The 15,496-nt window shown below is 42.1% G+C and overlaps 1 protein-coding gene across 3 annotated transcripts; it reads right to left on the bottom strand.

Annotated features, from left to right (window-relative positions):
* Positions 1 to 895: 895 nt before the first annotated feature.
* On the bottom strand, positions 896 to 15,259 carry LOC118372231 (calcium-binding protein 39). 3 transcript variants are annotated; one of them, XM_035758038.2, is made up of 9 exons: positions 15,073 to 15,259; positions 10,454 to 10,614; positions 9,762 to 9,926; positions 9,025 to 9,143; positions 5,900 to 6,068; positions 5,685 to 5,744; positions 5,183 to 5,248; positions 4,670 to 4,813; positions 896 to 4,562 (listed from the first exon to the last, which is right to left on the bottom strand). In XM_035758038.2, exons 2-9 carry the CDS (start codon positions 10,565 to 10,567, stop codon positions 4,374 to 4,376), a joined length of 1,026 nt encoding a protein of 341 aa, XP_035613931.1. In that variant the 5' UTR covers positions 10,568 to 10,614; positions 15,073 to 15,259; the 3' UTR covers positions 896 to 4,373. The 3 variants fall into 3 exon arrangements, with proteins under 3 accessions (XP_035613931.1, XP_035613932.1, XP_035613933.1); XM_035758039.2 differs by having other exon boundaries at positions 15,078 to 15,259; XM_035758040.2 differs by lacking the exon at positions 15,073 to 15,259 and adding an exon at positions 13,404 to 15,066.
* Positions 15,260 to 15,496: the final 237 nt, after the last annotated feature.

Genomic DNA, 15,496 nt, shown 5'->3' with positions numbered 1-15,496 from the left:
CACACTTGGCACATATTTTCTTTCCTTTGCACGGATTCTCATTCTTTGGCATTTAAATCACCTTAATGGGGGTGGGACAAACTCTAACAGTGAAAGACAGGAAGCTCGTCTGTTCTTTCTTAGGTACAACCTTCTCAAACAATAATACTGACAGGCTTTCACTTCTCTGCCCCTTTCTTACTGAACAGCCTTTTGGCTTTAACCACTATAACCCCCTCTACATTTTATATCATATATGGACATAGATAGTGGAACCCCAGAAATGACCCCCCTCAGCCTAGCCAAAGTTCCAGGGACGTGACTTGTGATTTTCTTCCCATTGACTTGTCATTTTCAGAATCTTTCCTTGCTGGACATGGTCAGCACAGAATATAAACAGTCTACCATTACCAGTGAACCGGGCTAATGTTACTTCCTGATCTCTTAACGACATTGGTTAATCAAATAGGGTGTAGATGAGACCTTGTGGTCGCATCAAACATAATCACAATTTTCCATTACTTTTGTTTTCCACTACCTTCACGGTCTCAACACTAGAAGTGCCACTGCCATCAGCAGCACTTATACCAGGGACATTCTTTTTCACCATAGACCATCCATGACTTTCATCACCCCCACCCGTACCGTCAGAACTATTATCCATGTCGTCCACAGTCCAGCACAGCTGTTGCTAAAACTGCCTACCACAATATAGAACAATAGATTCCATTTCACTTCCTTGTTTGAAGTCAAACCTTGCCCATCCAAATTCAAGCGGATTCTGTTCCCAATCCCCACAAGCACCGTTGTCTCAACGTATCATTAACACATTGTGTTTTATTTTACTCTTCCAGACATTTAGCACAAAGACAGATACAGGAAAGGACAATGAGAGACTAATAACACTGACCACAGGTTCAATTTATTCCAAATGTTTTTCCTTTATTTCTGTTGTTTAGATTGTAGAGCCTTTGACACTTCTGAAAGCACCCATACACAATGTGCTGGGACTGGAGTCAAAGATAGCATGATTATTTGGCTATTCTCAAATGTAAATTATTTATTTGGAAGAAAATTCCAGCACAACATTGTATGTAGAGTACCATGCAGCCAGTAGAGGAACATGCTATTTAAATATGCATTGAGGAATACTGGTCTTTAGCGTACTGTTCTCTGTTGGTTTGCACAATGAAATGGCTGATCAGTTGTCTATTGGAATACATGGATGAGCGTTCAGTCAAAAGCACTCGGCTCAACATCACTCTGACCATATCCGGCACTGCAATTAAACATGACTGTTGAGTGACATATATGCAAGATCTTCATATCATCCAATCAACTCCATCCCTCAAATAAATACTGTGCTTCAAATGGCAGATTTGCTCAGTCAGTGTAAAAGTAAACATACACAATGCTCTGGGATTGTACTGGAATTTTAACCCCAATGAAATGGGAGGGGGGAGATAAAAATCAGAGTGTTGCAACACCCAGACACCACCAGAAAGCGGTAAAGTTAGAGTATAAAAGTAAACCAGAGTGGATGAGTCGGGGGGAGAATGCTGCGATTCCCTGAAATCCGCACAAACACCCAGAACAGATTCCAGTTGGGAGATGAAGGGTGTGTTCCTCTGCCCAAGCGTTGCTGAAGCCTGCCAGATCTTTAACGCCTGGATAGATATTTTACATATCAGCTAACCCCATCATGTTATAGCAATCTGTCATTTTGATGACATGGCACGCAACCATTGGCTGATGCATGCAACGTGACCATTGGCTGGCTGCTCAGCACAAATTTCATGTTTCCGTTAGAACTCTTCCCTTCCACCCCAATGTCCTGGCACCCAGCACATTTTAACTGAGTTACTTAAATACAGACGGAAAAAGAGGATTAAGAAGAGATCTAGGCTAATACCATGACATTCCTCAGCTGTACTAATTATTATTAATGGTTAACAATGTAAGAGCTGGCCCTGGCTGGAAGTCATGTACAAATAAAAACCATTTCAATGCAGTAAAATGAAACGCATAATGTCTGATTTTACGTGTCACGGTTTTAAAAATGTACTTGATTAGAAGTAACAAAAAAAAACTGTTGTTTTAAAGTCAAATATATACACACAGTACCAGTCAAAAGTTAACAGCTATTCATTCAAGGGGTTCTCTTTAGTTTGACTATTTTCAACATTGTAGAATAACAGTGAAGACATCAAAACTATGAAATAACACATGGAATCATGTACCGGTAGTAACCAAAAGTGTTACACAAATTAATATATTATATATTTGAGATTCTTCAAAGTAGCCACCATTGGCCTTGACAGCTTTGCACTCTCAACCAGCTTCATGAGGTCATCACCTGGAATGCACTTCAATTAACAGGTGTTCCTTTAAAAATAATAATATTTTGTTGTATTTCCTTCATGCATTTAGCCAATCAGTTCTGTTATGACAAGGTAGGGGTGGTATACAGAAGATACAGAACCCTAACCCTGTTTGGTAAAAGACCATGTCCATATCATGGCAAGAACACCTCAAATAAGCAGAGAAATGACAGTCCATCATTACTTTAAAAAGACATTTACTTCAGACAATGCGGAGAAAAAAAAAAAGTTTCTTCAAGTGAAGTAGCAAAACCCATCAAGCGCTAATGATGAAACTGTCTCTCACGAGGACCACCACAGGAAAGGAAGACGCAGGAGAGGATAAGATCATTACAGTTCCCAGCCTCAGAAATTGCAGCCCAGATAAAAGTTCAAGTAACACTGACACATCAACTGTTCAGAGGGGATGCGTGAATCAGGCCTTCGTGGTTGAATTGCTGCAAAGAAACCAAAGGTCACCAATAAGAAAGACTTGCTTGGACCAAGAAACACAAGCAATGGACATTAAACTGGAAATCTGTACATATTAAAGACGTTTGGTTCCAACCGCCATGACTTTGTGAGATGCAGAGTAGGTGAACGGATGATCTCCACATGTGTGGATCCCACCGTGACTCATGGAGGAGGTGGTGTGAGGGTGCTTTGCTGATGACACTGTCAGTTATTTACATAGAATTCAAGGCACACTTAATCAGCATGGCTACCACAGCATTCTGCAGTGATACACCTTCCCATCTGGTTCACGCTTAGGGGGACTATCATTTGTTTTTCAACAGGACAATGACCCAACACACCTCCAGGCTGTGTAAGGGTATTTGACCAAGGAGAGTGATGGAGTGCTGCATCAGATGACCTGGCCTCCACAATCACCCGACCTCAACCCAATTGAGATGGGTAGGAAGAGCTGGACCACAGAATGAACAAAATGCAGCCAACAAGTGCTCAGCATGTGGGAACTCCTTCAAGACTGTTGGAAAAGCATTCCAGGTGAAGCTGGTTGAGAGAATGCCAAGCTGTCAAGCAAGGCAAAGGGTGGCGACTTTGAAGAATCTAAAAGTACAAATGTTTTGGTTACTGCATGATTCCATATGTTATTTCATCATTTGTCTTCACTATTATTCTACAACATAGAAAATAGTACACATTTATAAAAAAATAAAAAAATAAAAAAAAAACTTGAATGAGCAGGTGACAATTTTTGGCTAGTACTGTATAGCCATGTGTCAACATTTCAACAAAATCTACAAAGCAAAAAAACACTAATGGCATATGTACACGTTCACCCTTTCCCAGAACAAAAAAAAGAAACCCAATTCAGGCATGTACCGAAATAATATCTAGCATTTTATCCATACCATCTGCTTCGTACTGTTTCACAACACCAATAGCTGCATGGTTCAGTGAGGCCATTTGAGAGCCCATTTTAAAATGAATCACTGTTGCACACGATGAAGGCATAGATAAGAGTTGTCGCTGGTATGTGCTTTTTGCCGTCTGTGGCACTAAGTAGACAGGGCAAGACTGGAAATGTAATCTCTCAGCCAGCGTTTAGCCCCAAGCACAGCCATGTATCTGTCACATTTGAACAAGGCATGCAACCAACACCCCAATGTTCACTTTGCTAGTACCTTTCCATCTCAAGGTTTATGCTGATATTATAGCATATGTGTGTGCGTCAGAAGTCTGCATAGCGCTCAAATGTAGTAGATTTCATTGTTACCATTTGCTTAAATGACCTTTGTTGTGTTGTTGATGTTACCCTTCCACATGTATTAATGTGCAGCATCTATTATGTTCAGCTCTTATTTTTAAAGGAGAAAAATAAATCAGAAAAAAAAAAATCTAATGTCCGTTGTGTTGAACAGCAGAATGAGTTGGAGAATTCCTGATGACTTGATGTGGGTGCATTATTTTCTTCAGTTTCGTTTCCTCAAATGGTGGAAAAACTAGAACAGCAGCAGCTGCTGACAAGTCTGTTATCCAGATGTTGTCTGGACACCTTAAGCCCCTCGCTCAGGCCTCCTGGGGTGCTGGCCTCTTCAGATCTTTGATCTGTTTGACCAGATACGTCTTTTCATCGTTGAACTGTTCGTCCTCCGTCCTGTCGTTCTGGAACTTGGAGAGGAACTCGATGAGTTTGGTCTGGTTCTTCAGAAGAATGTCCAAGATGGGCTGTGTCTTGTTGGGATTGGCCACAAACACCTACAGGGGAAGGAAGAGGACAAATTATTCTTACAATCCAACTCAACTCAGTCAAATGGCACCGCCTACTATAGCCTTGTGCTAGTCTCTGTTTTTCTTTATTTTACCTTGAAGACGTGGAAGGCCTCAAACTGGATGTTGCGGCTTTTGTCCCGAAGAAGGTTCATCATTAGCTTGAGGTTCTCTGGCTTGCTGATGTATTTCGTCATGATGGTGAAATTGTGTCGATCCAGAAGAAGCTCTCCCAGCAACTAAATTGTTTCAGAGTGACAAAAAACATTAACTAATAATTGCAATTACAGTCTGGGGTAGGTGAAAAAGTAATGATTTATTTAATACCATGTTTACATAAATAGATTTTAATCATTATAGTTGGGTTTACACAAGGCAAAGTGAAAATACTGCTATGCATTGGCAAAAATAGGAGGAAGTTACCAGGCAGATGAAATCTAAAACCTACTCCATCCACAGGGTGGCGCTACATCGGTTAACTTGCTGCTATTTTCAGTAACCAAACACCATGTAAGAGACCACCTCTATATTTAGCCATTAAAAACATACGCATAGAAATACTACATGAGAGCTGTTTACTACAACAGGAACAGAACCCATGTTCTTACCTTGAGGGACTGCCTTTTAGTCACGTAGTTCTCTGAGTGGAGTAACTTCTCATATTCACTGAAGAACTGGAGGGGAGAAAGAATCATCGGCGTGAATGACAAGCCGCTATTTCAGAGTGCATCTGCTTGTTAGAAAACACAAGCCAACTAGTGATCTTCCAGCACTGACAGACAGGGAGCTGTATTCAGAACAGCCACATTGTGTCAAATGCCTGGCTTATATGTTAGGAGAAAACCAGTTCCTGAGTACTATGCTGCCACTTGCAAGTTAATTTCCATATTCCCTGGTATACTTTTCATGGATCTCAGAGATACTCTGAAATAATCAATCAGACTGGGGTTTAGCACAAATAAACTCAGCGTGTTCTGGCATGACCTCAGACTGTCTTAAAAAGCTGTTACCCGTGACAGGTTGCTATTCAGCGAAAGGAACATTTGAAGAAACGAGTCATGGAGATGTGTTCTTACCAGGTTACATTTCAATACAACGTGGAGGACTTACCCTGTCGTAATGCTGCTCCAGGAACTCTGCACTCAGAATCTTGTGTCTCGTTAGCAGGTCCTGGAAGAAGACAGGTATTTTAACCAATGAGCTCAAAAATACAGGCCCTCTATTGAAGTCCCAAGAAACTCAGTCCTAGAGGGTCTGAGATACAGTTCTAAGAAGGAACATTTTAAATTATATATTTTTTTCTTAAAAAAATAAAAAAAACTCACTTTAAAAGTTGCAAATGCGTCTGAAGCGATGTCGAACGTGGACATCTCCACGTATCTGAAGAAGTCGTAGAACTGCTCGGCCCCCAGGGTGATCTTGGCCAGTGGCTCGTGTCTGATACACTCCCTCAGCATGATGCCACAGTTCAGAGCGATCTCTGGAGACTCGTACCTGCCAGGAGGACATTGGAATAGGAAGGAGGAATCCAGTTAATGACTGGACTGCTACCTGGACTGCTACCTGGACTGCTACCTGGACTGCTACCTGGACTGCTACCTGGACTGCTACCTGGACTGCTACCTGGACTGCTACCTGGACTGCTACCTGGACTGCTACCTGGACTGCTACCTCCGCCTTTGTGCAAGGAGGAGCACTGCCAGAGCCCTGCAAAATTACCTTCAGCAGGCCACAAATGTGCATGCTCAAACGGTCAGAAACAGACTCCCTGAGGGTCGTATAAGGCCCCACGTACACACAGCCCAACACCGTGCAGGACGTTTGGCATTTGCCAGAGAACACCAAGATTGGCAAATTCGCCACTGGCGCCCTGTGCTCGTCACAGATGAAAGCAGGTTCACACTGAGCACATGTGACAGACGTGACAGAGTCTGGAGACGCCATGGAGAACGTTCTGCTGCCTGCAACATCCTCTAGCATGACCGGTTTGGCGGTGGGTCAGTCATGGTGTGGGGTGGCATTTCTTTGGGGGGCCGCACAGCCCTCCATGTGCTCGCCAGAGGTAGCCTGACTGCCATTAGGTACCGAGATGAGATCCTCAGACCCCTTGTGAGAACATATGCTGGTGCGGTTGGCCCTGGGTTCCTCCTAATGCAGGACAATGCTAGACCTCATGTGGCTGGAATGTGTCAGCAGTTTCTGCAAGAGGAAGGCATTGATGCTATGGACTGGCCCGCCCGTTCCCCAGACCTGAATCCAATTGAGCACATCTGGGACATCATCTGGGACTGTCCAGGAGTTGGCGGATGCTTTAGTCCAGGTCTGAGAGGAGATCCCTCAGGAGACCATCCGCCACCCCATCAGGAGCATGCCCAGGCGTTGTAGGGAGGTCATACAGGCACATGGAGGCCACACACACACACTACTGAGCCTCATTTGGACTTGTTTTAAGGACATTACATCAAAGTTGGATCAGCCTGTAGTGTGGTTTTCCACTTTAATTTTGAGTGCGACTCAAAATCCAGACCGCCATGGGTTGATAAATTTGATTTCCATTGATAATTTGTGTGATTTTGTTGTCAGCACATTCAACTATGTAAAGAAAAAAGTATTTAATAAGAATATTTAATTCATTCAGATCTAGGATGTGTTATTTTAGTGTTCCCTTTATTTTTTTGAGCAGTGTGTGTGTATATATATAAAAATATATATTTAAAAAACTGCTAAAAACGACAGTTGGGCTACAACATGAAATCGAATGCAACTGGATGATTTATGATGAAAGAATGTTGAAAGCCTTGTTAGAGGCCAAGAGCAGACATATCTTTTCGAATATTCCTTTCTGGTGGAAGAGCTTTAGCATGGAGCAGGTATGTGTGTGTGTGTGTGTGTGTGTGGGAGCAGTGACTGATGAACTGTAGTGAGTGGTTTTAGGACTACATCATGGGCTGGATAGCAGGCTATAGTCTTCACAACTGAATAATAACTGCCTCAAAGTAATAGAAAAATGCATAATATTGTTTGTTCTAACATACAGCTGTGATTGACAATAGCTAATGCCTAGGCTATAGAGACTTTCCTTCATTTTTGAAAGCCCCAACTTTAGGACACACCATCGTAGGCTAGAATATTTGGGAAATAAGTGAACCTTCATAACTAACTTGTCTTAAAGCTTTTATAACATACCCCATACTCAGTTAAGAACAGGTTATTGGCCCTTTGGCTTTCAACCTCGCTTGGAAGGATTTTCATGGTCCGCATTGATCATTTATTTCTTAATTTATTTAATTAATTTTTTTATTTATTTTACCTTTATTTAACCAGGCAAGTCAGTTAAGAACACATTCTTATTTTCAATGACGGCCTGGGAATAGTGGGTTAACTGCCTGTTCAGGGGCAGAACGACAGATTTGTACCTTGTCAGCTCGGGGGTTTGAACTCGCAACCTTCCGGTTACTAGTCCAACGCTCTAACCACTAGGCTACGCTGCCGCCCCTTAATAAGCTTAAACTTGATTAAAAACTGGTCATTAGATGTTCTATAGGCTATTGATATGGTTGATTCTCCCTCATTATTAGTCCTCTGGCTAGGTTATGTTTCGGCGATAAAAATTAGATTGAACTCCTGATTATGAGAAAGCCATGCACAACACAATGAAGCATAGCCTTTAGTCATATTCATATAGCCTATCAAATGGAGAGAGAGAACGGAATACAAGCAAAGTTTTAAAACAGCTAAACACAAAATGGTTAAGGAGTGTCCGGTATTTAAAAAAAGAATGATCTGCTATGTCTGGCCTACATTCCTCTCTTGCTTTCCGTACCACACATTTATTGAAATAGGTTATAGCAAACAGGAGTAGGCCAATTACTCAGAATGTCACTTGTGTGCTGCCCTGCGAGAGTTTGTTCTTTACGGCAGGTAGCAGTCAAGTTCAAATAGGCTAAACCAATGTGTCACATCACGATGCTATGGTAATATCGGGCCAACCCTAGACACCAGACTGCACACTACAACCCACAACACAAAAACACTGGAATTCAGCATCAAGTAATTATTTCCAAGCATAATACAGAAACACGTATACAAATGTACACAAAGGTTTGAAATGTTTATGTTTCAGTCAAACATATCTATTTGCAGTCTACAAAGTATTTGTAATTATGTTCCGACCATCCGCTCCAGAACAAAATGATCCCTGATATAGGACACCGTCAATGTCTTCCGGTATTACTATCAATATCTGCCGTTTGTCCATTTCTGCACTATTTTGCTTTCCATTGATTTAATCTTTCTGTAAAGTGTATTGAGACAATGTGGTAATTCCCTTCAAATAAAACTTAACTTCACCAACTTAAAAGGTATCCACTTTTTACCAAACATAAAAGCACCACACCCCAACATTGTAAATAACAGGTTGTAGTGTAGGTTTAGGCACCACAGACCTCACCCTTTGAGCAGCATGAAGAGGATGTTCTGCTGAGTGCAGAGGTACTCCACCGTGGGCGTCCGTGTCCCGATCTGACGTCTCAGAATGTTGTTGAAGATCTGAGCCACATCTTTCTTACCCTGATGGTGAACAGATATGACAGAATGTTGGAAAGGTGTAAAAATCACAAGTGGTCAGATTTCAAGCAGACATGGTTTCTAGCAGTAGTTACTAAACAAAGTTCTCTTATTTTGAACTTTAATACTGAAGTTTTTCTGAATGCAATGTTCTTATACATGTTATGGTGATTAAACAGATTCACCTATTAGCACCATTAGTGAATCGGCACATTTCAAAATAGTATCATTGAGTGGTTTTGCACCCATTATCAAATGCAGCCTCCCCATAGCAGGAATAGCCAAGATAGATGTCTCTTTTGATGGGTGAGAATGACACAGACCAACTGAATGATGTGGAGGTTGAGTGTGTCAAAGAGGAGAGTCACACAACACTGACTGATACAAGGCTGATAAGGTGACTCAGTGAAACACACACGTAAGCAAAGAAAAGTGAAAGCCTGTCCATGTGCCAGTAAAAGAGAACAGTCAGTCTTGTCTTTTTCTGTACATTGACATAAAATGTCTCTCCATCCCAAAGACACCCACCTTTCTAGTCAGCATCTCAAAAGAAATCTCTCATATCCCTGCATCCATCTGAAAGACAGACAAACAGAAAGAAACCGTGTAAAAGTGTCTCACCTCAAAGTCGATGAGCTGCAGGTCAGCTACGAGGGTGCTGAGCAGGCCGCTGTTGTAGAGCTCCTGGGCCAGCTGGGCCACCGCCTCTGTCTGGGGCTCCTTCTCATTAGTGCCATACAGAATCTCCTTCATCGCAACCAGGCTCTTAGACACCTCCTCTGTGGCCTGGACACGCACACAAAAAAAGACAGACAGGAGAAATTAGCTCTTTACATTAGCTAGCTCTCCATCAGTCACCATAGTGTTTCCTATGATCTAGCAAACACCCACCATCCTACGTTGTCCTGAAATGATCCCATCATACACTATTTTCAGTCTAGAGATGGCTTGTTATGAAAGGAAGGAAAGGAAACTAAACCCTCAACAGGTTTGAGACCGACGTCTCTAGTCGTTCTCACTCCAACCCTAATCTAGGGCACCTAATTCTAATAATTGGCTGGTTGATAAACTGAATCAGGTTAGTTACAGCTGGGGTTGGCACAGAAACATACAGAAGGGTATGTCTCCAGGAACAGGGTTTTAGAGCCCTGCCTTACACTGTAGTCAATTCAAACTCAGAGGGACAGGTTTGAAATTCCCCACTCCATGGCTTCCATAGAATCTCTGAAGTCTCTAGTCATGTTAGAGTAGTGGGAGAGAGGTTTACCTAGGAGGCACTAGTCGGTACCAGTGTTTGTGTGTTTGTTGTTTACCTTCTCAGCCTTCTTGTCAGAGATGTCGTGTTTCTCCAACACGGTCATGTTGTCCTTCAGGTTCTTGACGATGTCCGCCGGTGACTTGTGGGACTTGCCAAAGGGGAACGGCATGGTGGCGAGTTACCGTGGTCGACCAAGCAGCGAGTGCACAGTCCTACCTATCCACAGAGGAGAGAGAAACGATATCAACAACTGAAGGGGATAATGAAGGAAAGGGATCTGCAGAGAAGGACTAAACCAAACTTTGTGACAGAAGTTGTTCAAACTGCATTGGTACTGACTCAGAGAGCTCAGTGAGGAGGAGCCAATCAGTACAAAGGTACTAATCAGACCTCTCCCATGAACCAACCATGGGCCAGGAGTTTACCTGGGGACTATAATAACGGGCAGAGTACAACACACAAGGCAGGCAGCACTTATTACATGACTCACTATTCATCATACCGATACCAAGATACAACCTAACCTACTCTACTCACAATTCATAAGTCATACTGACACTAAGATTCATATTGCTAAGAAACAGGTTGTAGAGGGGCATGCTAAACAGATTGATCTGAAGACAGAAACAGCTGAAAGCAAAATGATTCTCACCCTTGCTTGATATCAAGCATTAGAATCATTACTTTAATTGTGTGCGAAGTTGTTGAAAGGGCAGGCTAACTGCAGGAATTTTGTTTACTTTGTAACTATAGATTTTTTTGATTGGTTTACTGACCAGTTGCATCATAAGGGGAGGTGACGTTGAGACATTACTGATTGTAATCATTGACGAACACTGACCAGAGGTAGAATGTCCTCTGCCCTACCCTATTACAAAGGGGCCTCTACATGACCCCTCATGTTGTTACCGGTACTTCTCCAGCCTCTCCCCACTAGTGTAGTTAACACAAACACACCACTGTTCAGCCATATATCAACTCACACCCCTCCCCAGAGTAACTGTAATGTGCTTATAACCTTATCTAGTCAGGGCGTAGAGCAGTGAGAGCCAGGGGAATGCATGAGCCCCTCAGTGGGACGTGTCAGAACTTCTCTCACTGAGCTTTTATCTAGGATGGGGATGGGCAACTGGCAGCCCTGGGATGAATTTCCAAATACAAAATATATAAGAAATAAATAGGGAACTCCGTGAACTTACTATTGAGAGTTAGAATAGTAGACTACACAGGGTGCAATTTCTAAATTTGGTTGTGCATCAGCAGTTTCTCTTGCTGTGTCAGTCATTGATAGTCAAGTCAATTTTTAGATTGACAAGTTAGTTTAGTGGCCAGCTATCTAAACTTGTTATCATGCTCAAATTACTGGCTTGGGGGCCCCATTTGATTTTGTTAGTTAGTCTCGCTCATGCATGCCGTTAATGATATCTTTCTATCCACCAAATGTCAAAATGTTTAGAATTGCCGTAAATTAGCTGTAAAACAGCCACTTTTCCTCTCACACATGGCAAAATGTAGTAGAATTGCATGAAATTAGTTCTAAAATCACGAAATCTTCTCTCCACCCCGTGGCAAAATGTGTATAATTGCACAGGGGGAGCAGACCCCCGAGCAACTGCGGCTCCTCATGGTTAGTTCAGTTTTTTTATGGCCTCCACCCCCATCAAAATTGCCACATTCCATGACCTACCCATTCACTTTTTGTAATACAGGCCGTAGCTGGATCTACCTACTGATAATAGGGAACTGGGATATGGGTGGGGTTATATATGCTGTATCACAGCTGTTCAAGGTGTCAATGACATCCCTGGTGTTAAATTTGGCTTCCTTGGTCAGGCAGAAGATCAGATAAGGAAGGGTTGAACTCACACCATGAAGGGATGCGTGTGCGGTTTGTATGGAAAGGGTGCAGAAAGGTGACCAACTTAAAATGTCCCCCATTTACAAACAGCCATGGTAGTCCAAAGACAGCTGAAGAAGTCTCAACTCTGTTCTCATATCAAGGCAGAGTTGAGCATTGATAACTGGTCGTGTGATTTTCTAGCAACAACATCGAGTCACCATCAGTCGATACTTGTAAAAATGGTCATTCTTAAAACACCTACCTGTATCTAACTGCAGTCCTTCCGCGGGGTACTGACATTCATACTTTTAATAAAAACTTGAATACAACCAAATTTCCTCAACTGTGTTGCTTAACTGGAAAAGTAGTACCCTTGAAATACTAGCTAAACTGAGATCCAATTGGCACAAGCAAATTTGCACTGAGCAACACAAATGAGGAAAGTAGGTGGTTGTAGTCGATAAAAGTATTGATTGATGGGCACTTAATATTGTTGCTAGCAAATCATGCGACCCGTTATCAACTGTGCCTCTATATAAGAGAGTGGGGTTGAGTGTTCCTCAGCTACCAAAAGACAGCAAGGATTCAAATAGCAATGTTGTGTGTACAGTCAAGACCAGTGAAGTTACTCCCAGAATGCAGTGGTAAAAAAGTACCTAATTGACATACCTGAGTATTTGGCTTTAAAGATACTTAAGTATGAAAAGTAAATGTAATTGCTAAAATACACTTCAGTAATAAAAGTAAAAATGATTTCAAATTCCTTATATTAAGCAAAAAAGATGGCACCATTTTCTTGTTAAAAAAAATAAAATAATTATGGATAGTCAGGGGCACGCTCCAACACTCAGGCATAACTTACAAACAAACATGTGTGTTTAGTGAGTCCGCCTGATCAGAGGCAGTAGGGAAATTATCTTGATAAGAGTGTGAATTTGACAATTTTCCTGTCCTGCTAAGCATTCAAAATGTAACAAGTACTTTTGGGCATCAGGGAAAATGTATGGAGTAAAAATCTAATATTTCTTCATAATTGTAGTGAAGTAAAAATGATCAAAAATATAAATAGTAATGTACAGATACCCCCCAAAACTACTTAAGTACTACTTTCAAGTATTTTTACCCAAGTAGTTTACACCACTGTCAAAATGCAGTGGATACTAACTGAGACCGAGGGTGATGTACCAGCTTGGTCTGTCGGTTGATCTGCTTTGGCAACCTGTTTCCAGATGGGATCATCACCTGACCTGTGAACCCAAAATCTGGCACAGACTCTGACCTATGTTTTGGCATGGCATCTACATTTAGAATTAGAACCCAGCACTGGAGGCAAGAATATAACCAACCAGCACTAAAGCAAGACCTAGCCTGGTCACATATGTGATGTGTCACATGTTAACAAATTGAAATCACTGACATCTACCCCGCCCCCGGCTTGAACTCTGGCCAATTCGATATTAATCTCAGCACACCTTTTAACTTCACCAGGTGGTCAATACATCTTTCCCTCACAGGCTAAAGTGTGTTAATGTAGGCACCACTTCTCTACTCCAGGGTTTCCACAACCCACCCCAATGGGTACACGTTGTTTTGTCCCCCCAACACTACACAGCCGATTCAAATAGTCAAAGCTTGGCGAGTTGGCTATTTGAATCAACTGTGTAGTGCATGGGGGGGAAACGTGCACCCAGTGGAGGCCCCAAGATCAAGTTGGGGCAACTCTGCTCTCCTCCAATGTGACCACCTTCAGCATGACGTAGACCAGCAGATATAACATACACACACATACATATATACATATGTGTGTGTAAGGCTTTTAAGTATTAACTAACTAGATAGGGAATATCTCATTCACAATTGTAGCTCTGCAGATTGCATGGTGCTTTTCCATTATGATTTTGGTACTAGTACATGCAACTCGTGTGAGACCGGTAGCCTGCTATTGGTCCCTAATTTAACTAGCACGGGCTAGCATTGGAGAGCTAAATTGGAAAATATAGTGTCGCTAACTAGTTAGTTCGCAACTGCATAGGTAGTTAGCTAACTAACTATGCACTACCACAAAACAGTATTGCATCAACCAATCATTGCAATATTAGTTATCAGCAAGCGCACAATACAAAAGTGTCTGGTGAAGATGTCAGCCAGCGTCTGCGCACAATATTTCGTGATGGCTAGCTAACAAACTACTAGTTCTAAAATGTTTGATAACTCGGTAGTTACCTTGCTAGTCAGTCAATTATTTGGCTATTTTAGTTTCATAGTCAGATTATTTCAATCCGTGTCCATCAATTATCGTGCAAGCCCTCCAGCCTGCCTGTCAACCAACGTTAGCTCATATTGTGGTCTATACGGGAGGCCTAAATATACAACAGGCCTTTAAATATGACTAGCTTGCTAAGACAACGGCAACGCTTTCTGGCTAGTTAACGAGTTAGAAACCTAGTTAACGTTAGTTGGCTAGCGACAACGTTGGCCAACTAGACAACCGTGCCAGCTAGCTACTGTACTAACTACTTTTGCGATCCTGCTAGTTTTTTTTGTGTTCAAGGTCTTGCTAACTTCTCGTGTGTAGCAGCTAGTTAGATTAGAATATCTAGCTCTCCTCCTCTAGATTAGAATATCTAGCTAGCTAACTTCATACTGATAAATGACTGTAGCCAGGCTAACGTTAGCTAACAGATAACGTTATATGCTTGAAAGCTTTTGACAGACCTCTGCTAGCTCGCTAACGTCGTTAGCTAGACAGCTATTTTAACTGCATGGCGTTAGCTAACATTGTCCAATGTAGGCAGACCAGCTAATTGTCATCTAAACGACACATAATATCAAACCTTACAAACTCGATCTTTTCACTCTCCACCGATGTGCTTGAACAACTAACGGAAATGTAGCTATGTCCCGTTGGATTATAAAGTCCTTTGTTTTCCTTATTTGTTTACTCCCCTTGTTTTATAGCAAGCTAGCTAGGTTTCCTAGTCCTTTTATGTGTACGAGTGGACTGGTTAGCAATGTGGTTGGGCATCGAGGTCTACCGCCCACCGCTGGTCGTATAACGCTATAGCATCGGCACATGGGGCTCGCAAGTGTCCACAGGGAGGCACTCGTACACCAGGAAAATAGTGCATGAATGATTCCACCAATGATGTATATAAACATATGTATATCACAGGAGGGAGGACGGCTCATAATAATGTCTTGAACGGCGCTAATGGAATGGCATCAAGCACATGGAAACCACGTATTTGATACCATTCC

The sequence above is a fragment of the Oncorhynchus keta genome, chromosome 18, assembly GCF_023373465.1.
Source record: "Oncorhynchus keta strain PuntledgeMale-10-30-2019 chromosome 18, Oket_V2, whole genome shotgun sequence".
Taxonomy (NCBI): Eukaryota; Metazoa; Chordata; class Actinopteri; order Salmoniformes; family Salmonidae; genus Oncorhynchus; species Oncorhynchus keta.
The sequence above is the reverse complement of the archived record's forward strand: the minus strand, read 5'-3'. Positions and strand labels throughout refer to the sequence as shown.